Genomic DNA, 24642 nt, shown 5'->3' on the forward strand with positions numbered 1-24642 from the left:
AGTGGTTGTGTGTCATCCTGGGTGGAATTCACAGATATTTTAGTCATCAGCACGTAAAATACTATTGTATTTTGATTACAATTTCAGGTACTTTGACTCACTTGTTGGCTGCCTGCTGTTTGAGTCTGCTTGGTCGATGTGAGGGTTAACCTTGCAGTTTTGATCCCATTGTGTGGGAAGTGAAAGTGAAAACTAAAGTGGATACTCACTAGTAGCGAATGATTGATCCTTAGTTTGTCAGCAGAGTCTATGATGAGCTGGCATATGTCCTGTTTGCTAATTTGATCACTGAAGGCCACTCTGTCCAGTTAGAGATACTGGAGGTAAGTGCCATCACAGCACTGGTTGCCCTCTTCATTCTCAAACATTGTTGTCTATAAAATCACCATAAGTACATCACTAATGTTGAAATCCATCACAAGAAATGCAAGCTCAGCTATGTGCACTAATATAATGTAATAAATAGCACCCCTTACTGAGCTCTTACATGCCATTTGCTTCATGAATAATACTGCAACTGGTATTGATGATCGTATTGTTTAAATGTAAGGTCAAAAACTTTTGTCAGCTGCGAAACAACTTTTCATTTTGACTTTAACTCAAGATAATTGTCCTGTTTTTCCTCTAAAAGGTAAAGGCAAAATGATTCCTAGTAATTAAACATTCTGTAATCTGCTGATCCCAGGTTCCCCTGGTTTTATGCTTAGTTTGGACCGGTACATTTTCCAGTTTTGAGGGAGAAAATGAATCCAAACAACCGATTTCCTGGAGCAGATCCGTGATATACAGTAGCATAAACTTATCCAAACAAGTCAAATCATTCCATTGAAGTTGCAATTCTGGTCACCCAGATAGCTTGGAGTCTAATTTTAGTCAAAACTGAGCTAAAAGTAGAGTGAATATTGTATTTTTCAGGTGAACCAAATGTACGCTAATGTTGCCTGTGTCTCCTTGTGTGAATAGGAAATTGTTTGCCAAAATGTTCATAAACCAATAGTGTCAGTCTTGTGTTGGCAGCTTATTTGCTACCCCCAAGTGGTCAGAAAAAGATTAATGAATGAAAGTTCACCCAAAATATACACAAGCAGACATTAAACTACACAATCCTTAAATGCAGGGGTGTCACGGGGAGGGGACTGAGTACCCAGGGCCCTCATTTGAGGAAGGCCCACAAAGATGCTAGAATGAATAGCTGTGGATGCGGGGAGGGGCCCATAGGGAATGCCTTTCTACAGGGCCCAGAATCTTGTGCTACACCTTTGCTTAAATGTAATGGTTTAATTAAATGTGACTGAGAACATGTCTTAAAGCTGCAACTGAAGAAAAATAAGTCACTTTAAGATTAACAGTCTTCTCAAAATACTGGAACTGGATTGTCTGTTACGGTTACAATGTATGGACTAAGTTTATCATTTTGTAAAATAAATTATATATATCCTAAACTTTGATTTCCAACTGCTTTAGGAGATGGGATTTGTAGATTGTAGAAGAGTCGTAGAGAGTTTAGATGTTATCTAAAGAACACTTTACTACTGTGACCGGATTTCCACACTAAGCTGAGCTGCACAACTTCTGGTCTTTGGATAAAACACATACGATAACTACACAGCACAAAGATTAAATAGTGGAAAAAGTTCAACAAAAGACCAGTTTCAAGCTGGGCATTACAGCACATTTTATTGTCCATTATGCATGTATTTCATTTCAAACAGTAGTTACACAGCTGTAAGGGGTTGTGGCAGAATACTAACAAGGAAATACAAACAGACATGGTGTTAGTACATAATATGTATCTTCTGGACGACTCAAGGACTGACCACACGCTCTTCAAGCTGCAAAAGAAATAATGAAAAATAAGTTAATTGCGAAGACTGAAGCCTGTTCATACCAAAGATTTGCAACATTCTGACACCTGACAGTTTACACCAATGCTACTATATGAGTCCGTGTATGCCTCTTCATAGGAGAGAGAGAGCGCAAGAGAGAGCGCAAGAGAGAGCGCAAGAGAGAGCGCAAGAGAGAGCGCAAGAGAGAGCGCAAGAGAGAGACTAGCTGTATGCTTCATTTGGTTTTAGGTTACAAAATTGGCACTTTTACAATCTTTAAAACCATTCCAATTTACAGTTACATACGTCAGTGCTTCTGTATGTTATTACAGTCCGTTACCTGCAACACAAGGGTGGCTGTATTCTGTATCAGACTGGTCACCTTAAAGGAAGAAAGTAGAAAATGAGTCAGACTTGCATCATGTTCAATAGCCCATAATATTTAACATAAATGACTATTCTGATAACTGTTCAGGTTGTTTTACAGCCACCACGGAGCAGTGTGTGCTGTGACTTCTGTGAATGAGGTTTAGAGAGGACTGATTTACTTGGCTGGTAGTAGTCGTAGATCTTGACCACGGCTGGCTTCAGGTTCTGCACTTGGTGCTCCTGTATGAGCTTCAGGCTGTGGTTGATGCCTATGTCCTTCGGTAACTGTTGGAAGAAAAACAGACGACACGATCAGTAACAAATCTGGAGAGAGTCCTCTCTTGTTTGTCACTTTAAATCCCTCTCACCTCCCGTATGTACACCAGAACATGATCCTCCTTTTGATCAACACGATCCACCAGCAGGGCACCTTTGAGCTGTGAAGAGACATTAATCAGCTGTTATCATGACGACAACAACTGACACAAATACTCAGTTTAAAGTTACGGTGATCACTCACCATGTTCAGAGACTCTGGGTCTGGGACAAATCCAGAGAGCATTTTGATATCCAGGATAACCATGTTTGTGCTCGACTCCTTTCCACTATATCTGTAATAAAAGTACCATAAAAATAGGATGTCAATCTGGTGCTTTGGAAGGCTCCATTTACCATTTGTTTCAGCTGCGTTTTAGCTACCAAGTTGTAAACATTCCTCCCCTGTCCATCCACCAACCGTTACATAGTTCAAGCTGGTAGATGCAGACAATAGTTTGCCAAAAACTTCAATATTCATCAATGTCGTGGATCTGCTCGTTGATTACTTACAGGGATCTTAGGTTCAGACTGAGTTTGGGTATTTTGCTGATGCAGTCGGCCTCTGGTTTGACCTCAACACTGAGAGTGGCAACATCAGCAGGAGTCGGGATGTTATAGACGAGAGAAATCTAAACAATATTCATAAAAAGTGAACAAGAATCTCAAGAATTTTCTTTGCTCAAATGTACATTATGAAACATCAGGATGGGTGGTTTATGTACATCAAACCACTGACCTGTATTGCAGCACATGCAGTGCCCTTCACCTCCAGGCTGTACTTTCCTGTCATGTCCTGCAGCTGCTTCTCCTGGTAGAGCAGCTTGTTGTTCTGATTCACATCAAACACCAGCTGGCCACTGGGAGACTGGACCGTCACTGTGCTTGAACCCTCTGGACTGAACACCAGAGTGGAGTAGAGAGCCAGAGCCTGAAGAGCCACCACGGTGTCCTACAACACACACAAAAGAAAATGCCTAATACTTATGTGCTTAAAATTTATACAAATGTAAATGTTCTTTTGTTTACACATGTAGCAGCTTTCATATGTAGGAGTTCACTTTTATCAATTTAAGGTCTCCCCAATTGTTGATTTTCATACAGAAAAAGAAAATTACCATTTAAAAATGGTATGCACATTTTATTTGCAATTAACGGGCTAAACCAATGTTCTTGTTCTCAGTATGGTTTAATTGACACTAAACTGTTGAGGTATCGGGCAATGTCGCTGTCCTGTGAGAACTATGCATGTCTAAATGTGAGTTTCAGTTTTAAAATAATTTGAAAGAAACTGAAGGCTTTAGTATTTTTTATAAGTAGATACAATTATCCTTTACTTCATAAGCTAAATACAACATTTAATTGAAGCAGAAAAATTAATTGCATTGTCAAACATGAAAATAGGGTTGTTTTTCTTGTGCCATGCCATTGTTTTCAGGCTGTCAGACAAATGGGTTTCAGGTCACAGCTAATACATTTTTAAATAACTTGTTTGTTCATCTTATTTGTCCCAGAAGATATTACTGTATGTTTGACTCAAAGTCCAGCTTAACCCTGTCTGGGCTGTACCTGTGTGGAGGAGAATCCTCCATAATAGTTCTGCTGGCTAGTCAGCCATCTAACGATGCGGCTGGCGTAGCCCAGGTCTTCAACAGTCGGAGAGGCACTGAGTTTAGCCAGCAGCACATAGGAGCTGATCTCCACAGACAGAGAGGCTGACGTTTCTGTTGCTGTCTGAGACCAGTGGAGGAAACCTCCTAAAAAAAAAAGACATCCATCCAAAAGAGACCAACAGGCACAGGGTAAGCTTTGTCACAGTAATGAAGCCAGAATGATTTCCTGGAGGAGGAGGACTCACCTTTTTGTAATACAACAGTGTCTAGGTGCTTCAGTAGGTGAGCACGGGTCTCCATGTCTCCTGCCAGGGTGAAGACGTACGCCAGCAGAGCTGTGGTGTAGGTGTTGCTGAGGTCACTGATCGACTCCTTGAGGCAAGACAAGCTCTGCTTCACAGGACCCTAGAACAGATTCAAAGAATACATTGTCTTTCGCCGCTGTGTTAACAACTTCCTATATTCAGGGAAAGTAACGACTTCAGTAAATGGAGGCAATAACACAAAACAGCAGAAAGTGAGGGCACAGCGGAAAAAGAAACCGGCCATGAATCAATTAACCAGTGCTCCTAATCTGAATGATAGAGGTAATAAAAACCACTACCCACAAAATGTCAGGTCAAATGAGGCATACAATACTAACCAAACTGAAATATGTTTTTAAAAAAAACAAAAAACACTAGTAATCAGATGGCTTGTTACTCAAGTGAGACAGTGGAGGCACCGCAAAAGAATGGAACAACTTAAAACAACCGGGTAAGACTAGGCTACATGGGTTAAATTCAACTCAAAACTAAATGGGTATTTCTACTACTTAAGTGGCATCAAGCGGTGAGGTTGCAGCAACCAACTGTCACAATACACTTCCGCTTAACCCCTTCTGTCCAAGCGTGTAGGAGAACCCACAGTGGCCTTCACTTCAATGTAAAACATCAATAGGCCTGTTGCGATAGTCAATAAATCGAGTTATCGCATGATAAAAAAAAGAGCTCGATAATTTTTCCGGCCGCGATAATTTCCATTTGCATGCTTGTTTATTTTCCTCATCTCTCCCTCTCTTTCTCTTCCAAAGAGACTGGAGGACCACTCTCGGTTCCTTAGCGTAACGAGGAGTGAACCCTCTTGTCAGTCGCATGGTCTTTGTGTGGGCGGTAGGCTACTCCAGGCGGAGAGAGCGAGAGAGTTGGAGCAGGGTTTCCTGCAGCACTTTGCAATTAAAGCGCCGTTAAAAAAAAAAAAAAAAAAAAAAAAAAAAAATATTAGCGACATCCACCGTGTTACTCGGCGTCCCGTTTTCTCACTTTCATTCCAAACCACACAGCTGACAACCTGCAGGTGGAGACCGTGGAGACGGGCTCGGACATACACATAGGGTACTAGATACATATAGGGTACTAGGCTCGGACATGCACGCCGCTGTGGACTCGTCAGTCTCGCAAGCGGTTTCAGGAAAGTGGCTGCATGTGTCCGACAATGCACAGAACATTAACGGTACAAGCCTACAGCTGTCCGCGGACACGGAGTGTGGAAAGTATGTCAGAGTTGGCGTGTGTGGGGGTGTGTGTGTGTGTGTGTCGGCCCGCACCCACGAAGCTCCTACCTGCAGAGGAGCAGAAGCCGCACCTTCGCCAAAATGAAGATTGAAAAACTATTTTGGTACATTTACTCGCCACGTGGCAGATAGCCATACATATAGATTTTATTTATTAATTATATATTATTTAAATGTAATATTTAGTGTTAAATAATTGTAAAATGTAGTACAGAGTCTCTAGTCTGAGAACTTACGTGTCACAAATGGCAATCCCACAACTGTACATCAGCGTGAAAGACGACATACCAAAGGAGATCAAAGACATATTGTGGATATTTAAAATGTCTTCCAGTTCCAGTGTTAAATATTCTTTAGAAATAAAAGTATTATTATTATTATTATTATTATTATTATTATTATTATTATTATTATTATTATTATTATTATTATTAGATGCAAATGGTCTCTCAATGACAATATTCTCGTTTATCGCAATAATTTCTGGGACAATTTATCGTCCAGCAAAATTTGTTATCGTGACAGGCCTAAACATGAAAGGCCCTCTTTAAAGCCAGTGTTTAGTTTGTCCATTCTGAGCTACTGTAGAAACATAGCGGTGCAACATGGTGGGCTCTTTGAAAGTGGACCCACTCCTAATGTAGATATGAGGGCTACATTCTAATCCAACAAAAACACAATTTTGTTTCAGGTGATTATACACTAATGAAAACATCTGCCAATAGACTCTCCTACAGCTGACACACTGGTCCTTTAAAAACAGTAAAAAAATAAAAAAATGTGTTAGGGTTTACAACTACAGTTCACATTATCTTTACTGCTATGCCATAAAAATGTCAATTCAAATGAATGCTACAATGCATCTTACGTACATATACATTCATATTACAAATAACCAACTCACATCTATAGAAGAATGCATCTCCAAGAAGGCAGCAGTGATGTAGGCACTGAGAGTAACTTCATCAGACACACCACCCTGTAAAGAGGAAGTATAAGTAATTAGTGATGTAGTCTGACTCACTGGATGCAGAATGCATCATTGGCCGCGTTTATCAAACAGTATTCTTCTCCCCTTTCACCATCTCCACTATCGGTTCTAGCCAATGCCTGCATTATTAATTAATGCCTGTCTTTAATTGGTTAACCCATTCATCCCTAGTACTGACTCTAGAGTCATAGTGAGAGAAACAAGTGCCTCCCCTGTGCTTTTTGACCACGGTTGGAAATTCGTAGCAGGAAAAGTTAACCCTCTCCGTGAGTTCATGTTGTTTATGGAGAAGGAGAACCAGGACATTGCCGTGACGTGCAGTTAAATTTTTCTAAAGGTGCACATCAGTCTACAGCGTAGGGATCAATGTACGTAGCTCCGGCGTAGATTTAACGCAGAAGCATAAATCATGCTACAGTCCCCCCCCCCCCAGTCTGACGCCCCTGCCTATAGCAGAATGATAATGGGTGCAGCCAGACCTTCTCCAGCAACGACACAACACAGTGGAGATCTAATCGTAATCCCGTTCTTGTGACCTAGAGCGACATTGTTTAATCAAATTACATCCCAGTGCTGCCTGCCCATCGCACTACAACACTCTGCAGCTTTCAGTGGCTTTTAGCTTTGTATTAGGATTCCCTGGTTGGTATAATGGAGTCCTAATAGATTTAACTGACCACCTCCACCATAACTCAAACTATAAACTCAGCTCATAAATTCACACAATGCAACTGATTAGACCGTTTACCATGTAGGTATATGATCAATTCAAAGACTAATCACTTTTGGATGGAGATCCTTTCAATACATAGGGGGGCTCAAATTTGGTAGAGTTTGTGATGATTTCCTGCTCCCCTTTTTTTCCCCCCTCTGTCTCCACTTGCTATCCTGTAAAATTAAAAAGGTGGAAAAGCCCCAAAAAATAATCTTTGAAAAAAAAAAAAAAAAAAAAAAAGAGGGATTTATCTCCTATTGTTCCTTATGTTGCAAATTTTGTGAAGTGGGCCCCAGGCTGGCATTAGTTACTACTGAGACATGAATGAAAGTCCTGATGGTGCATTTCCATTTAACTACTGCTACAGCAAAAGTGTAATTTAGTAAAATTAACATACTGACCTTTAGTTTCAGTTATCATCAGTCTTTGTTATACAAACTCTAGTCAAGAGGGAATTTCATTACCTTCATTCTGTTGTTGAAGAGCTTTCCTGACTGTTCAAAACAGCCATTTTTTTGTTGTTTACTTTTCAGCCAGGTCACGGACGCTTCAATGTTCGCTGGGTCAATGTAGATGAAAGACTGAGCTTTGGCAAACGATCTCAACACAAATGCAGTCAGCCTGAGGATATTACAACAAAAGTTAGGCAGAAAAAAAGACTAGAGGAAGCACTTATGATCTGTTTAATGGCTCACAATAATCATCTACTGTTGTAAGTATAAAAGGTAAACCGTATGTCATGGTAAATGTTGCACAACATGTAAATACAGTATAGCATTAATTTGTGGATAATTGACCAGTAATGTTCTCACCAAGTGTTCCCTGTTCCTGTTCCAAATGCGCTGTAAGCACCGTCCTGATGTTTGTAGTTCAGCTGTCTCTGGTAGCCTGTATAACAAAAGAAACACTAATTAGGGCATTTACAGATTTGATAGGATTTATCAGATCCTATTATTTATTTAAGTTCAAGATTTTGGGTAAATTTGTTTATAACATCGCTAAGTGTGAATGTACAGATGTAAAGAAAAAAGCACCATAACCCAGCAGGGTGACCCTGATCTGTAGTCTCTAATTTGAATGACAAGCAATGTCTAGCTATTATGCACACTGCTTATTATATTTTGTGCAACCAGCACCAGAATATAGCAGACTGTAGATTTGGCATACGTGTTCTTTTATCTACCAAAGTAAACTGAGACTCACCACTGGTCAGGAAGTTTGTAGCCTTTTCCCTGATGGCTGGGGTCAGCTGCTGTGTGTTTCTCAGGTACTCGAGGATGTAGATGTCTGGGGCAAGGAGCGCCATGTTCTGCTCACCACATCCATACGGCATCTGCAGCAGCCCATCCAGGTTCTTCAGAGCCCGGCCCAGAATGTCACCTGCCCCCAAAAAAAAAAAAAAAAAAAAAAAAAACAGAATCACTGAGACCGAACATGTAACTAACCTGACCTTTACTTTCTACTGGGGCTTGAAAGATAAACTGTTCTTATGTTATTCCACCTTTTGTTAATCCAGAGAGAAACCGATTTAAAATGTTGAAGGTATAAATGTACTTTGTATTTTGACTTTACAGTTAGAATAAAAGTGAATCAATTTAACAGATTCATTATTGATTAAAGCCTTTCCCTTCCTAGAAGAAAGTGAAAGCAACTCTATTAAAAAAGGAATTTCAATTTACCAAGGACAGATACTGAAGCACGGGCAGATCCATCAATCATGTTCTTAGGGAGTTTTACGTCCATTTCCTCTGTCAAAGCTTCCCCTGAGGGAAAGAAAGACAGAACACTCAGCACCAAACTTGGCAAATCTGCCATAATCAATCAAATTAAGGGCTATCTGCAAGTAGTGAATGCCTCCATTACATTTAACATGCAATATACTCTACTTCCAGTATTTGTCTTTTCACATGTTAGATGGGCCAGGCCGGGTGTAAACCGTACTGACCTTTTGGGCAGAGCAGCCAGTTGTAGGTCTTTGTCATCTCAGTTCCCTCAGCCTGAGAGGGAAAGAAATAATGTGAGTTACAGAGCTTCCATTTGGTTAATGGATAAAAATTCTCCCTTTATCATCTTGTTTTTAAGGTACCAACCTTTACTATGAGAGGTCGTGTGACCACATCAATTCGTCCCCTTTCAGGCACGCTCACAATCTCATTGTCACATGAAATTTGGGATGTCACGGCCTCAGCACTCACCGACACATTTACAACTCCTAAAATGAACAAACCGTGTGAAACTGGAGTCAGAATGACATTTTGTCACTTATTTGGATCTCACGGATTTCATAGAACTCAAAAAGAACTCTTCCACCTCGGCAGCCTGGCGGATAAAAGCTTGACTCTCACCCAAGGCTGAGGGGGCCATGGTCCAGCTGAGGGTCTTGCGCTCACTGCCACACAGACAAGATGTGTACTGGTCACCGGAGAGGGGGGTGAGTGTGTAATCCAAGGAGGGGGTTGGAGTCACAGTGACCTGTTCAAGAGAGAATACATTTTAAAACTGGAGATTTAATGCAAGTGGGGAACCCCCCCACAAAAGAAATAATCCAAACTGTTTAAACTGCAGCACAATGCTGCAGCATTCAACCTTTCCTCGTTGCATCTTGCAAATGTTTTTTCCCCCCCAAATAAAAAAGGAGATTTTTTTATCAAGCGGTTTGAAAATTGATGTAAGAAAATTACGATTATTCCAGATACTTCCTACAACCTTGGTAAGTGAGTTGAAAGGACCGGCGAGAGGTGGGTGAAGTTAAACGGCAATCAATTACAGGTTAACAATTTTCCAGATTAAAATATTTACACCATATCAATTCAGAAACCCTTTAGTGTTGTGAGAATGGATGAGAAGACCGTTAAGTGTAAGCAATCCTATACAAGTTTTAAGAAGGAGGTGCTTAAAAGCTGCAGTGAGTCCTCCAATCTCACTGAGCTGAAAACTCCGTGTCAACCTCAGTTTTCAGTCTGGTTGGTGGAATAGACTAAATATTTTGATCATCTGATTGTAAGGGCTTGACTGGGCTTTAAGAGGTTAAAAGCTCTTTAATGTAATCTGGGGCAAGACCATGGGTGACCTTGTATGCAATTAACATTTTCATTTAGTTATGCAATCTGAGATTAAAATACTCAAGTTAAATTTATAACCAATTTTAAGTATGGTGTGTCCAAAAGTTTGGATTCATACATGTGTACACACATTATGTCCGGTTATTCATGAGCTTTATTTTTTTCTTCCAGATAATTCAAAACAAAAGAAAAAACAAAAAAACACTAATTGCACAAACAACCAGTGCAGTATGGATTCAAAAACTCACCAGTATCATAAAACCAGAAACTGCATAAAATATTTGATTCATTTCCATCTAATTCTGTACATTTCCACCACAAGACGACATTGAGTGATCCCTTAACTTTACTTCTAAAGCCAGCCTCAGGTAAATTGTATATATATAAAAAAACAACTTTGCCCAAGTACTTTCGTTTACAACCAAAGTACCTGCAGACCAATCTTCTACTGTACTTTATTCTGTGCCAATTAGTTTATTTTAGATGCGAACACACTAAGGTGGGGGAAATGGTAAACCTGACACCTGCTAAACATCAGCATGCTAACATCAGCATTTAGGTGACAAAAATAAAAAATTACCATGATGCAGCTGGTCAGGTAGTTGAAGGTGGTGGCCTTCAGTTCAAAGTGCTCCCCCCGAATGATGGAGTAGGGCAGGCTGAGCTCCAGGAAGAAGGGCTGGAAGACTGTGATGTTTTTACGTGGAGCCAAGCCGAAACCCCGAGGGGACAGACAGAAAGCCTCCGTCTCCCAGGTGGTGATGGTGTCCGGGACAGTGAGGGACACCTCCTTCGTTCCAGACTCTCTGGAACAGCAGATACACACAGACGCATATGGTGAACTTTAAACGCTTGCTTGTCAGAAACTACACATAATTTGAGTAGATTACTAATTTGTAGACCTAATTTGCAGTAACACCACCACATTGTAGTTACTGTTCCCTAAAAAGAATTTATAAATGTGTTTCATATGCTGCATCCTTGAAATCTCAGAAACTTAAAAAAAAAAAATGCAGTTATACTGTGTTTCATGTGTACTCTAGCCCAAAAAAGATCATTCCCATACACAATTTTAAGAGAAAAAAAAAAAAAATCACCTGTAAAACTAACACATTCTGCTGAAATAAACTAAGACTCAAAGCCTAGGAACAGTGACTGACATTAGTTTCATGCCATTCATGTGAGGGAGACCGCAGGAAGTCTGAGAGAGACTCTGGTGCACACACAAATTCCCTCAAACACATCACCATCAAAACCCTCTGTGGCAAAAACTCACCCAACTTCCACCAGGTCCCATATCCAGGTCTCTGGGAAGAAAGTGCGGACTGTCACTATTGGGGATTTATCAGGAGATGGCATATTAGGAGCTTCCACAAGGACAGGGGCTGCCATTTCTTCCAATCCGAAAGGCTTAAACCCAAAACCTGAAAAAAAAAAAAAAAAAAAAAAAAAAAGAATATTCCATTAGGTAAAAACAAAAGCAATGACACACTGACCTGTTTTAACAGGTAAATATTCTGCATGCATCACTTGCTTACTCTGGTAGTATTCTCTTCCTGTGTGGAAGAGGCACAAAGGCTCTTTGATATCCATGTTTGTTGCCATCTTCATCCCTACGTTCTAGATAATCCAACAACAAACAGGCATCACTGAAAAGTTGATAAATGTGCAACAATTTGGTATACTCATTTGTGCAGGATGTACCTGGAAAACTGTATAAGCACCAACTGTCCCATCACCATTGGGGTATGGCAAACCATATTTTCTTGGTCCCACAGACCAACATGGCTCACTATCTTGAACGTCATATGGAATAGAGGACATTGTTGTGACTGGCAACAATTGAAATATCTGAAAAGAAAGGTTTGGTTCAAAGTTATAAACTGACAAGGTTTGATGTTCTATGAAGATCTGACAATTTGCAAACTCTTTGACCCTAAGCCCTACTCTAATATCTTGAAAAGATGTAAACCATTGCCTTTATCCATAAGGCAGAATCTCAGAGGGCTACACCTCACATATGTGATCATAACCTTATACTATAGCATTTTCATAACACGCTTACAACTGGGTGAAAACAAAAATCAGGATTGAGCTGCATTGCACAACTGATAATGTACAACTGGTAGAGGGAGAAAAGATTAATCATGGGACAAGTAGTTAACGGTAAGCCTCAGACCAACAGCCTCCTTACCTCTACTCCGGATCTCTGCAACTCATTCCTCCACTTTTTCGCTGACAAAATCCAATCTCATTTACAAATCTCTATCCCTGTATCTGACTGCCCAGGATCTAGTCCAGCACCTACCATGGACCCTCCTCTCCCCATCCCTCCCAACCCCTCCTCCACACTGCCTCCTCTCCCAGTTTGACCCAGTCACTCCTGAAATCTCCAAACTCATCAGCTCTTCCAAACCCACGACCTGCTCCCTTGACCCCCTCCCTACTCCTAAAGCCCTACCTCACTAACTTCTTCAACTCACTGTCCCTTGAACTGTCCCTCTGCTTTCAAAACTGCTGCCGTCTCCACAATCCTTAAAAAACCTGGTCTGCATCCCTCCTCTCTCAACAACTACTGCCCAATATCCAACCTCCCCTAAAACCCTGGAACCCTCCTCACGACTACGAACCCATCTTCATGCCAATAACCAATTTGAACCTCTCCAAATCTGGTTTTCACCCCCTCCACAGCACAAACCGCTCTCCTCAAAGTCCTCAACGACCTCCTCACCTCTGCTGACACCGGTTCCCTCAACATCCTCCGTGCAGCCTTTGAAACCGTGAGCCATAACATCCTGCTCACCAGAATCCAAGACCTCGGTATTGAAGGTACTGCACTCAGCTGGCTCCATTCCTACCTATCCAACAGATCCCACTTCATCTCTCTCCATAACCATACCTCTGCCACATCCACTCAAGGTGTTCCAAGGCTCCGTACTTGGCCCCCTCCTCTTCATCATCTACATCCTCTCTTGGTCAGATACCCCACCCCTTCAACCTGGACTTCCACTGCTATGATGATAACACCCAGATCTACCTCCGCACCAAATCCCCCCACAATCCTCTCCCACATTAACTCCTGTCGGTCAGCTATTAAAACCTGGATGCAACACAACTTCCTCAAACTCAACAGCGACGAAACAGAATTCCTTCTGATCGGCTCCAAATCCACACTCCAAAACCAATAACTCCACTCTCACCATTGTCTCCCCATCTCCCCAGGCCCGCAACCTTGGAGTTTTCTTTGATTCCACTCTCTCCATTAAGCCTCACATCCGTCAAGTCATTAAAACCTTTCACCTCCGCAACATTGCCAAAATCAGACCCTCTCTCACACCCCCTGCTGCTGAAAGACTCATTAACTCCTTCACCTCCTCCCGAGTGGACTACCGCTACTTCTCCTTGGCATCAGCTCTAACAACAACCGACTCCAGCTGGTCCAAAACTCAGCCGCCCGCCTCATTACCCGCTCCAAATCCTGGCACCACATCACTCTAGTCCTAAAACAACTCCACTGGCTTCCTATCTCTCACCAGATCACCTACAAAATCCTGGTCTCCCCTACAAAGCCCTCCACCATCTGGCCCCCTCATACCTCACTGACCTCCTCCCCCTGTACCAGCCCTCTCAGTCCCTCAGATCCACCTCAGCCGGTCTCCTCTCCATCCAAAAGTCCAAACTCTGCAGTTTTGGGGACAGAGTCTTCTCCAAAGCAGCTCCCAGGCTCTGGAACTCCCTCCCCCAAGAGATCTGCACCTCTGAGTCCCTCACCATCTCCCAGTCCCGCCTCTAGACCCATATCTTCCCCTCTGCCTATCCGTAGCCCCCCCCCCCCTTTTCATCTGAATCCTGTTTTTATAATCTACCCTGCCCTGTAAAGCGACTGAATCAATGAAAAACGCTATACAAATTCAATTTATTATTAGTAAAAATGCATAGGGTAACATGATGTATGCATATAGTTGGTTGATTGCAGTAGTTACCTTGTCTGCATCCAGAGTCTTCCCTGGCTCCATGATGAGGACGCTCTGGTCAACAGCGCTCACACCACACAGAGATTCTGGCCGGGCGGTAACCTGCATGATTGTCTCCTCTCCTGGGACGGCCGAGGACGGGGAAAACTTCAGAGACACCTGACACAATTGGAAAAGACACATTGCACCATCTGGACTTTAGTGGTAGATGAGAACCTGTGAGGTTTGCAACCTGATACAATAGTGCGTTATTTTCCCCTCCCAGATTGAAGTTTAAGCAGAAGGCCTGTTAAGTGTGTTTTTATTTAAAAAAAAAAAAAAAAAAAAAAAAGTGTATTAGATAGAAAATTTGGCAGAGGGGACAACATGCAGCAAAGGGCCACAGGTCAGACTTAACCTGCTCCGCTACCAAGGACTCTGCCTACATGGGTCACATACTCCACTGGGTGAACTAGAGGTCACCACCTCAGAAGAGCTTTTTGATGGAATCCTGACCTTTTCTCAGAGCTGACATCCTTACATTGGTGGTTGGAAGTGCCTAGCAGGGAAATTGTGTCACGCCAGGTTTTATTGTACTTTGACTTCTGTAAATTCTTCCACAGATTATTTGTCCTTTATAATATGAATGCAATAATCAGTCCATTGATTTTCTCACCATTTCCAAAAAAAAAAAAAAAAAAAAAAATTCTACAATCCACCATCTATCGCAAACCCCTTAGTAGGAACACCCAGTTAAGGGCCGACTGCAATCACTCGCCTCATCTGACATGTTTCTATAAAATGTAACCGTGCGCAATGCTCTAACTACCAATGAAAAGGAATTTCACATCCCCACACTGGCAAGAAATACTCCATCTCTTCATTTATTAATTGCAACAGGACACATGTAAGAGTCCCTGTAGATTGGCTTGTATAGGCCAAACAAAAAGTCAACCCAAACTAAGGGTATTTGAATATCAGAGCCATTTGTACCCAGAATTTAAAATATGCTATGGCAAGGCATTATAAGCAGGCCAATCACGGCTCCCCTGAATCACCGAGGTTCTGGGGAATTATGAAAAATCCCCATCGACGGAACCATCGTCTCCCCAGGCCCGCAACCTTTGAGTCATCTTTGATTCCACTCTCAATTGAGCCTCACATCCGTCAAGTCATTAAAACCTTTCACCTCCGCAACATTGCCAAAATCAGACCCTCTCACACCCCCTGCTGCTGAAAGAAATGTCATACATAAAAAAATGTCGTACATAGAACAGGCTCTTTCAAGAAAAGGCTACATGCTATATTGAGGTTTTGTAACCACACGCACAGTACTTCTGCACCTTAAATCTGACAACAGCCTTCACCACATGTCTCAGTTCTTCTCAGGCTGACCTTGTTACTGAAGCATTGCTCCGTGAGAAGTCCGCTGTTGGCGATCACAGTCTCACTGGGGAGGATTGCGTAAGCCACAACCTGGACGTTTGGTGCCATGTCTGGAGACACTGTCAGCTTAAAGGACACCTTGCCCTCATTCACTGAAACAACATGAACAATCACATGACTCCATAGATAGCTTGGCCATGCTAATTCAAAGAGGACCATTTTAAGACAGGTCACTTGCTCACCCAATTTACGTTTGACTTTGGCCCGTTCAACTCCTTGTATAACAATGGCTCCTCTTGATAAGACCTAGACAATTTGAAAGAAAGGGACAAAGAATGAGTAATGCAACATGCCTTTTCTTCTGTGAGGTTCTGTCATGTGATTAAGTACATAGTGGAATATGTTTATATGGTTCATGTCAAAGTTATGTTTAGTTCAGTGGGGGGGAGGAGGGGGGAGAAAAAAAAAGTTTAAGTTATTTCAAAAAGGTAATATATCCAGAGCAGGATATTTAATAAGAGACTCCATAAAATGTATTACAAGCAGAACTCTGCAATTTTAGAAATCTAAACCACAAGTCATGTTGCTGCTGGGTTTTGGCTAGAAAGTATACAATTTAAATTTGGTGCATTGATTTTGATCCTTTACCCTAAACAGTCAGTGATTCTCCAGTGGCTTAATCTCACCAGACTGGATATTTAACTTTTATTATTTGGATAAAGGTAGTGGAAACTCCAATCTGGAATTTCTTGCAGATTTGTTTTACAGTTTTTCCAGTACAGTGCTTGCAACGGTAAACAAGGTTTACCCTAATGTTAGGTGTCAAACTTTCTCAATGCTTACATGTTGACATGTAGCACAAAATCTCCTGGGTAATGATGTAATGTTGGAAAAACATCTTCCCATGTCTCTGGAAATTGTGACAGAATAGTTCAACCACTCACCAGATACATCACATCCACAAAGCCCTGGGCCTCTCCAACTATGCTGTATTGGATGAAGATTTCTTCTTCTTTGTCACAGGACAGAGGTTCATCCTTCTTCTTTACATCCAGGAAGCTGACCGTTTTAGAATCAGGAGAAGAAAGCGTGGCCAAAGACACTGTGTGATCTTTAGCCTCGTAGTATGGTGTTCTGTAAGGAGGGTAGCCCAGTGTCCGTGTGTTGCTAACCTAGAGAGCCGAGGGAACAAAAAAAAAAAAAATGTATTAAGTAAAAACTAAAATGAGATCATGGCAGATGAAGCACAAGAATGCGTCCGTTTTTACAGCCATAACAATTTTGTTTTTGGGGTATAGACCGATGGTTCCTATATGGCACCTCTGTCAGTTGCAGCATATTGAGAAACCATTTGAGGTGTCAGATTTGGAATGTGTTATCAACTTCATGATAAATGTTGGGTTACAGATTGTAGTTTCTACTTCTTACTTGTAAGTGGATGTCTCCTTTAAAGTCAGCTGTGCTTAATGAGAAAGTGGCGACACCATCACTGTCTGTTCTGAGATTCTGTAACCAACGCGAAGACCACCTTTCTCCCTCAAACAGGAACACCGGCATGTCAGGAATGGGTGCATTATTGTAATTAACTGCTTTAACCTGTTGAAAGTACAATGTTGTATCACCGAGAATGCACACTGCTTCAGTTGCACTGTGTATAGAATCACATTGAAGAAGAGAAGACCAAATGCACTTACTTTTCCTTCCACATTTGATCCTTTGTTATAAATCTTGGGAGTGTCAGTGAAAGACAGCTTTCCAACAACATATGAAATCACCGTAGTCTTCTCCTGTGAGATTGAAATACCTGTACAAGAAGACTTCATGTTACAACAATGTGGATGCCATATTGTTTCAATATATGGCATAGCAATTTTGTTATTGTAGGCCTAATTCTTTAAAATACAAGTACACTATATTTTATGACTTGCCTGTCCCCTCCTCTTTCATATTTGCACTGAGTTGCAGTACATCTTGAAGCGCCTGCTGTGCAAGTTTTGTGAAAGTTGACATTGGGAAGATGAAAGTGGCACAGCCCTTCTTGTCCATCTAGAAAGCACAATAAGAAAAATTAAAAAGTGAAGGACATTTCCAACTTTCCACAAGTCATGCTCTTATTACTTCTTAAAGGGGTGATAGAAGTATAGTTTCTGGGCTACTAGACTACTGGGGATCCACGGAGCTGGCCAGCGTAAGAGTACATTAACCGTTTGAATTTCATCACACCACTTATTACAGCTACCCCAAGGTCTTATAAAGCCAACAATTGGGTCAGATTTCAATTAAATGCATTTTTGTGAATTTCAGAGGTCTAGGACAAGGCTAGCTAGCTCTCATTGATCGAGTTCCATCAGTGAGACTTGCGGACAAGGAGTATTTCTCAGATAGTTTGTTTAAATAACTCTCACATATCCATTATAAGATTAACTGGAACCTGTGGTAAGAGATTGTGGGTGTAACAAGCTCACTGACCGCACTCTCACCGGCCATTCAGCAGGAAGAGGGGAGGGAGAACAGTGAGCCGTTTTCAGAGGCAGTTTCAAATTGAGATTTGCAGAGGAAAGAGGTGTCAATGGGATTTTGAGGTTCAATGTATGTCCCATTTACCCACCAAACTGTCATTAAACTATGACAAGGTATTAAAAAGTTTGCATTCTATCACCCCTTTTAAAACAAAAAAATTCCTCAATTTGTACATTAGAATGATAAGACCGATGACAATATGTAGTTTTAAGGTCTATGCACCTTGCGTCATGAAACTGTCACCATAGCTACTGTACCTGCTTTGTTTTTTCGTAGCAAGGGGTGTATACAAGAGGTACACCAACATAGGCATTTAAAGGTCGGCACACCTTAAAGTCAACACTGCCCGGCACAGGTTGTCCATATGTATACCTAAATAGATGGGAGAAAAAGAAAAAATAGAAAAACCATTCCCTATACTGGACCCATTTTAGATTCAGAGTAATGAGTGAAATAGCTTTTACTTACGTTGCACAGACTTCAGCTTTGATTTCTTCCCGATTAATACTTACTTCATCAAATGCTTTTATTTGCAGGTAAAATTTAGGCAAAACTGGGGACACAACAGGATTAGCATTTTGCTTCATTAAACATGGATTCAAATTTATGGCTTAAAAAAAAAAAAAGAGAAAACCGTAACTCACCGTAATTTTTCACCTCAAATACGTTTTGTATTTGATCTGACCCAATCGACACAATAACTTGATAGGCTCCTTCACGGGCCTCAGAGTTCAAGGGGTAAGAAAGCTGCAATATCTTACTATTTGAGGTTTCATTCAGCCACTGTCCAATCCTGTTGCTGTTAGAATCCTGTTAAGTGAAGTAAATGGGAAGAACATGCGACAATAGCAAACTTGTGAAGACAGGAAGAGCATGTTCCTTCTTGTCCTTCCACAAGATGGCAGATAAAACTGGGCCATGGTTTGGTGTAAAATTATACAAGTAGTAAAACATGCTGAACTTTGAATAGCCTAATAAGTCAACTGGAGCATTTTGCTTTAAGGTATTTGTATTAGAAAACTTATTCTGCAACTTTCAGTTTGATATACCCAGTATGTTAAAGTGTGGCTGTTCCTCTTACCTCAATTTTGATTACATCGTACTGTAAAGGAGGAAAGATTTGTTAGGACAAGCTGCTTTGTATTCCTCTCATCACAGTGTCTTAACGAGTCAGACTTGAGCTCTTACATTTCTGCTTTATAGTTTCTGGAGAAAAGAAATACAGTTTCATTGTAATCTTTAATTTCCAATTAAATAGGATAATGTGGGACACAATGTTGCAAAATAAGAAACACATGTTGGAATGGATCCATCACTGGGTCAGCAACCTTCAAAGCAGCTTGGTAGGTTTACCTAGAGGGGCTGTGGTTGTACTACTGACCCAGAGCTTCACCAGGAGCTCACGTTCTGGTTCAATCAAAACTAAAACCTGCACCATTATCAAACCGTATCACTGATACGGTTTATGAATGAGACCTAAAGAAAGGAAACACCGTTCAAACACTCACCAGCTGATTGACAGGTCTTAACTTGGTATCCAGTGTGATGACTCTGAATTGCACTGAGAGACAGAGAGATTACATGAAGCCTTTACAGCTCTTCTACAGCAGTGATAAACATCCTAACAGGCCAGTGACTGGTCTTCTGTTAACAGAAAATTACAAATTTGAAAAGGTTTGATAGTTTACTATTAGTCTTCCCTGTTGTCTGCCATAGAACTGCACAAATTGTAAGTAATCAGTGGAAAAATGTCCCAATATCCCAAGAAGGAAACTTGACTTTCAGCTCAGTGTGCATAATTAGTATTAACATTTAGGAATCTGGACACAGCCTTGGATTTCAATAAAGTGGTGGATAGTTTTGCACCAAAACTGTCGTTAAGGAATAGCACTAATTTTGAGATAAGATACCTTGTTTTAAATAATCTGGTCAATGTGGGACATTACTAACATGCTATCCAGAATGGGGGGGGGGGGGAAAGGAAGGACTTCTGTGCTCTCAACTGCAGCAGGGGAAAAGGATTAATTTAATTTGTACTAACATATACAATGTACAGTTCTATGCCAACATGTTTCTGGGAATGCATCTATCCATCCATCCTGATATTGTGGTAATACATTTTCTACGCAGTGCTGCATGCACTGCAATTTGTAAAGATGAAACTTGTCTCTACATGGTACCATATTGTCTACTACAAAGCTCTTGGATTCATTTTCCCAACACAAAGCAGCATAAACAGGACAACATAACAGAAGCAAGTTGTTAAGCGTGAGGAAAAAAAAAAAATAATTAAATAAATACAAACTAGAGGCTTGAGGAAGAAATCTCACCTCAACAATACTATACACAAAGTCATGTCATCTACATAAGTAACCAAACCGAATAAAACAAAAAACAAATCAAGTAAAAACCCATCAGCTCAAAATTACCTGTTTGTCCTGGGAGGTAGATTGGTTTATCCGTTTGGATGAATGTCATTGGTTGATAGACTTGGATCTTAACTTTTCGGACTTCTTTAGAGTAGAATGTGTGGCCTCGTACCTCCACCACGAAGTTCTGCACCACTTCATCCTGCACTACAGGAACCTGTGACAGAAAAGATTTTATAGACCCTGAGAGCCATTCCATCCCGTTAAAATACTTAGAAATAATTAACTTTATCTGTTGTAACTTGAATTGTTAAAAAAACAGCAGTTTCTTTATATCCATCTATCCTTCACAAATCTGTGTTATGAAATCCCATCAATGTTTTCCAACTCAATTTTCCAACACATTTTGCATAAATGAGCAAATCAATCAAATCAGGAAAGCTGCCGACCTTAAATTTAGTGCAGGTATGAAAGGTTTTACTGGACGCCTTCTTCAGAAGGATTGTATTCGCCTTTTGGGACATCAGAGTGACGCTCATTTCCAGAGTCTTGCTGGGCTGCAGGAGACTCGTACAGAATTTGGTCTCGGCTCCAGATTCAAGAATTGCAGGAATGGCTACCATGTACTGCCTACAGCCACAGACACACATACAGTACATATCTCACTGGATCTGACATGGAAATAACCCCAACCCAGAAGATTATGCAGCATAAAATCCTTACCCATGATCAATTCATTCAACCACAGGCTATTATTTTTTAACTGTAGAGGTAACTTACGGTCCTGCCACCGCTTGGCCCACGCACATCCAGCTCAAGAAGACACACAGTTTCCATGTCCACATCTGAATCCCAGGACGACCCATGACTGAATGAGATGATCCTGAGTCAGCATCTGTTTAATAGTCTCTGATAGAGAAACCCACCCCCACAAACCTACCCCCACATCTCCTCGGTTTGATTTTAAGGTAGCCCATTCAATCATTTATAGACTTACTGTTGTGGTGTGCAAGGCTAACTGCAATTTACAGTTTAATTAGGCAATGTTTAAAGTCCAGAAAGCTTGTCATTCCAACTACAATAATGTAATTATGAAAGTTTTTTACTGACTCAGTCGGTTTAAAAAAAGACTTGACCTTGTGCAAGAATTAGAGTTCCCCGTGGGGAGGCCATAGTTGCGATGAAGGTTTCGCTCAAACAGGAAATCATTCATTTACAATGAGAATGTTCCAGATGTACCGTTGCACACGGTCATTTAGCCTACTTTGGATGTAGCCTGTCGTAAACTAAACCGGGTATCACGGTCACTGCATCACGAGCAATAGTAAGCCAAATACGAGACGGTTGTAGCAACCAACGTAATAACTTAAATTAATAAAGCGCATTTCATGGAAACAAACCCAAGGACGCTTTAAACAAGTACACGAAGGGAAAAGAAGATAGTAGGCCAACACAAACACTGACTGAAAGGAATAAACATCCGCTGTAAATGGAAGGTGGACGTAATTTAATTTCGGCTACTGAAACCTATCGCTATACAACCACATCGCGCAATCCATGTGGCGTCATAAGAATTAAATACAAATTTACATGGGACAATTCGGGGTGGATTTTGACCCCCACAATTTGCGTCCATCCATTGAGTGGGACTCTGATTTCTCCAGTCGTCATTCCCCCACTAACACAGAACGTTTAGGGAACGTAAGTTTCTGGTTCCTAGAGGTTAGTTCGATCCAACGTTCCTTAAACGTTAGGGGAACCAACCAACTGGAACGTTCTCCTGTGGTTGCACTACGGTAGGCTATCCATATAGGAGGCTATCCTACCTCCACGCAACGTTCCCGTTTGGTTGTTTCTGGTTGTCTTTGGTTGTTCCGAGTGCGGTTTGAAGTAGCATATAAAAAGGTTTGCGGTCACTTGATTTAGTTTCTCTCAAAAATGATTGGTCTTATAAAATTTAAGTAAGATAAACAGCAAGAGAATATTTTTAGGCTAATAATAATTTTGTGCTTTCAAGCACAAAAGTATTGTTATTAGCCTACAAATATTCTATTCCATCTGCTTAGAAAGCTACAGCTGAACCAGAGTTTCCGATAGGCCTATCCGCCCAAAAAAAAAAAAAAAAAGTCCCCAAAAGTGAATGCCTTAAATTAACTGAAAGACAGCAGCGCCATGTTTCAATTTCAGCTCAGTGTTAGTCTTACCTCTTTCAGACCACCTACCACGGTTGGGCTGAGATGTCTGATCGGGGTTCAACGCTCCTTTTGGAAATTCAAACCAAGCCAGTCTACATCGTTATATAGATCCCTGGTCGTGACAATTCAGATCACCTGCGTCCACCCAGGACCAATCAAACAATTACCTGAAGTGCTAGAGATGGGTGGGGCATTACGTCATATTCAGTGAACAGCTAACATCACAATGTTTTGTTGTTTATATTGTCTCGACCTCAAAGCTGTCAACACTTTCTTTTGACAAATGTAAAAACACATTGTGTTGTGATGATTGTTTGTATCACTACTGTACAATAAAGAGTTAAAAAAAAATAAACATACTCCAGTCCAGACCTGTCCGTCTTTATATCAGCAGAACTAACAGGCCTATGTTTTGTAGCTACTTGAATCTGTCATTGTACAGTAGGGAGAGATAAAGCTTTTATGATTGTTTCGCAGTGATTACGTTCTAAAGCACAAATAAATAAACCCTTCCCAGATGATTTGTGCAGACCCTATCCCTATGGAGTTATTGTTGTTTCTTTATAACCAATCTTTGAATCAAAAAGTTTGGCTGTGAGTGAAAAAAGTTAGCTTGCATGTCAAAAAGTTTTGAGCCAAAAATACTGTAGCTCAGATTAGAGTTTCTATTGGTGGGTTTGACTGGGCATGGCCATAACCACAATCAAGCACTGCATGGCTGCAGCTCCGGTAGGCGTCTAGTATCCTCACCTAAAGCTACACTTGACCTCCCCGGCTGCACTTTTTTTTTGTAGGGTGGTAGTGGAAGACTCATCCCTGATTGGCTCGCCCTGACATTCTTACCCTAACCATAACCAATCCCACTCCTCTTGCCTAAACCTAACCAACCCAACCAGAGCAGGCAACGAGTACTAGCCATTCAGGGATGAGTTCCCTAACGAATATTCATGACTCTTCCCCTACCATCCTGCAAAACATTTTTTCGCTCCCCGGCCGTGTTAGTGCTTTTTGGAGAATGTTGTATGAAGATATCATAGACTGTATATTATTAGTGGACAGCGCATCCGGTTCGGCAAAGTGCTGCAAATGCGGAAGTGCCTTAAACCTGCATCCTATCTGAATTCCAGCAGGGGGAGACACGTGCGGTTGCAAAAGGAGGTCGGTTTCTGTAGAAGTCTATGAGACAGTGACCCACTTCTCACTTGATTTATTACCTCAGTGAACATTTTCATGAAGAGTTTTTAGTCTCAATCGCTAGTTTTAAGTCTTCCGCAACACAGAATGATGTTCATTGGTGGTTCGCGGCCTGTCAACCATGACAGAGGTTTAGCAAAGCTCATCCATGGCACGTAAACTTTTTTTTTTTTGCTTTCAAAAAACTTTATTATTCCAATAAAGAAAACATAGCCTACAAACATTGAGAACATTAACTGCATACATACATACAAACATGGAAAAGGGGGACCATGGAGTTTACATCAAAGAGGTTGAAAGGCATTATAGATGTTCAGAGTCCGGATGGCTTTCTTATACGTCAGTCCTTTTAAAGTTTGTTGTAATTTTATCTTAGAACCACACAATACATAAAAAACATCCTCCACATCAATCCAGAACAATCTGACATAAAAACATTCACAAAACAAATGTGCAATCGTCAAATGAGCAGGATTCAGAAAGTTCAGGTTTATATTGCTTTAAAATTTGATTTGTTGGGTAGATTGATGCAATGGACAATTTTGAAAAATACTTCCTTAACTTTATTAGTAACAACATATT

General features: G+C 41.0%; 1 protein-coding gene across 2 annotated transcripts; it reads right to left on the reverse strand.

Moving 5' to 3' along the window:
• Nucleotides 1-1650: 1650 nt before the first annotated feature.
• LOC114549538 (alpha-2-macroglobulin) lies at nt 1651-23001 on the reverse strand. Of its 2 annotated transcripts, none has more exons than XM_028569891.1 (37): nt 22876-23001; nt 21452-21539; nt 21121-21301; nt 20732-20888; nt 19811-19863; nt 19384-19404; nt 18947-19112; nt 18771-18855; nt 18560-18674; nt 17711-17828; nt 17477-17586; nt 17211-17378; nt 16727-16954; nt 16025-16088; nt 15792-15934; nt 14427-14576; nt 12148-12294; nt 11982-12063; nt 11720-11867; nt 11024-11249; nt 9727-9853; nt 9472-9593; nt 9327-9378; nt 9061-9144; nt 8585-8761; nt 8194-8269; nt 7846-8002; nt 6580-6654; nt 4369-4528; nt 4080-4267; nt 3250-3462; nt 3024-3142; nt 2716-2806; nt 2564-2632; nt 2375-2480; nt 2167-2208; nt 1651-1832 (listed from the first exon to the last, which is right to left on the reverse strand). In XM_028569891.1, exons 2-37 carry the CDS (start codon nt 21535-21537, stop codon nt 1828-1830), a joined length of 4311 nt encoding a protein of 1436 aa, XP_028425692.1. In that variant the 5' UTR covers nt 21538-21539; nt 22876-23001; the 3' UTR covers nt 1651-1827. The 2 variants fall into 2 exon arrangements, with proteins under 2 accessions (XP_028425692.1, XP_028425699.1); XM_028569898.1 differs by having other exon boundaries at nt 22894-23000.
• Nucleotides 23002-24642: the final 1641 nt, after the last annotated feature.

Source organism: Perca flavescens, chromosome 3 (genome assembly GCF_004354835.1).
Source record: "Perca flavescens isolate YP-PL-M2 chromosome 3, PFLA_1.0, whole genome shotgun sequence".
In the NCBI taxonomy this organism is placed as follows: Eukaryota; Metazoa; Chordata; class Actinopteri; order Perciformes; family Percidae; genus Perca; species Perca flavescens.

Coding starts and splice junctions, on each gene's coding strand:
- LOC114549538 (XM_028569891.1), bottom strand. CDS start 21,537: ATGGGTCGTCCTGGGATTCAGATGTGGACATGGAAACTGTGTGTCTTC. Junction 18,675..18,770: donor AAAGCTGAAGTCTGTGCAAC/GTAAGTAAAAGC, acceptor CCATCTATTTAG/GTATACATATGGACAACCTG. Junction 2,209..2,374: donor CTACGACTACTACCAGCCAA/GTAAATCAGTCC, acceptor TCTTCCTTTAAG/GTGACCAGTCTGATACAGAA.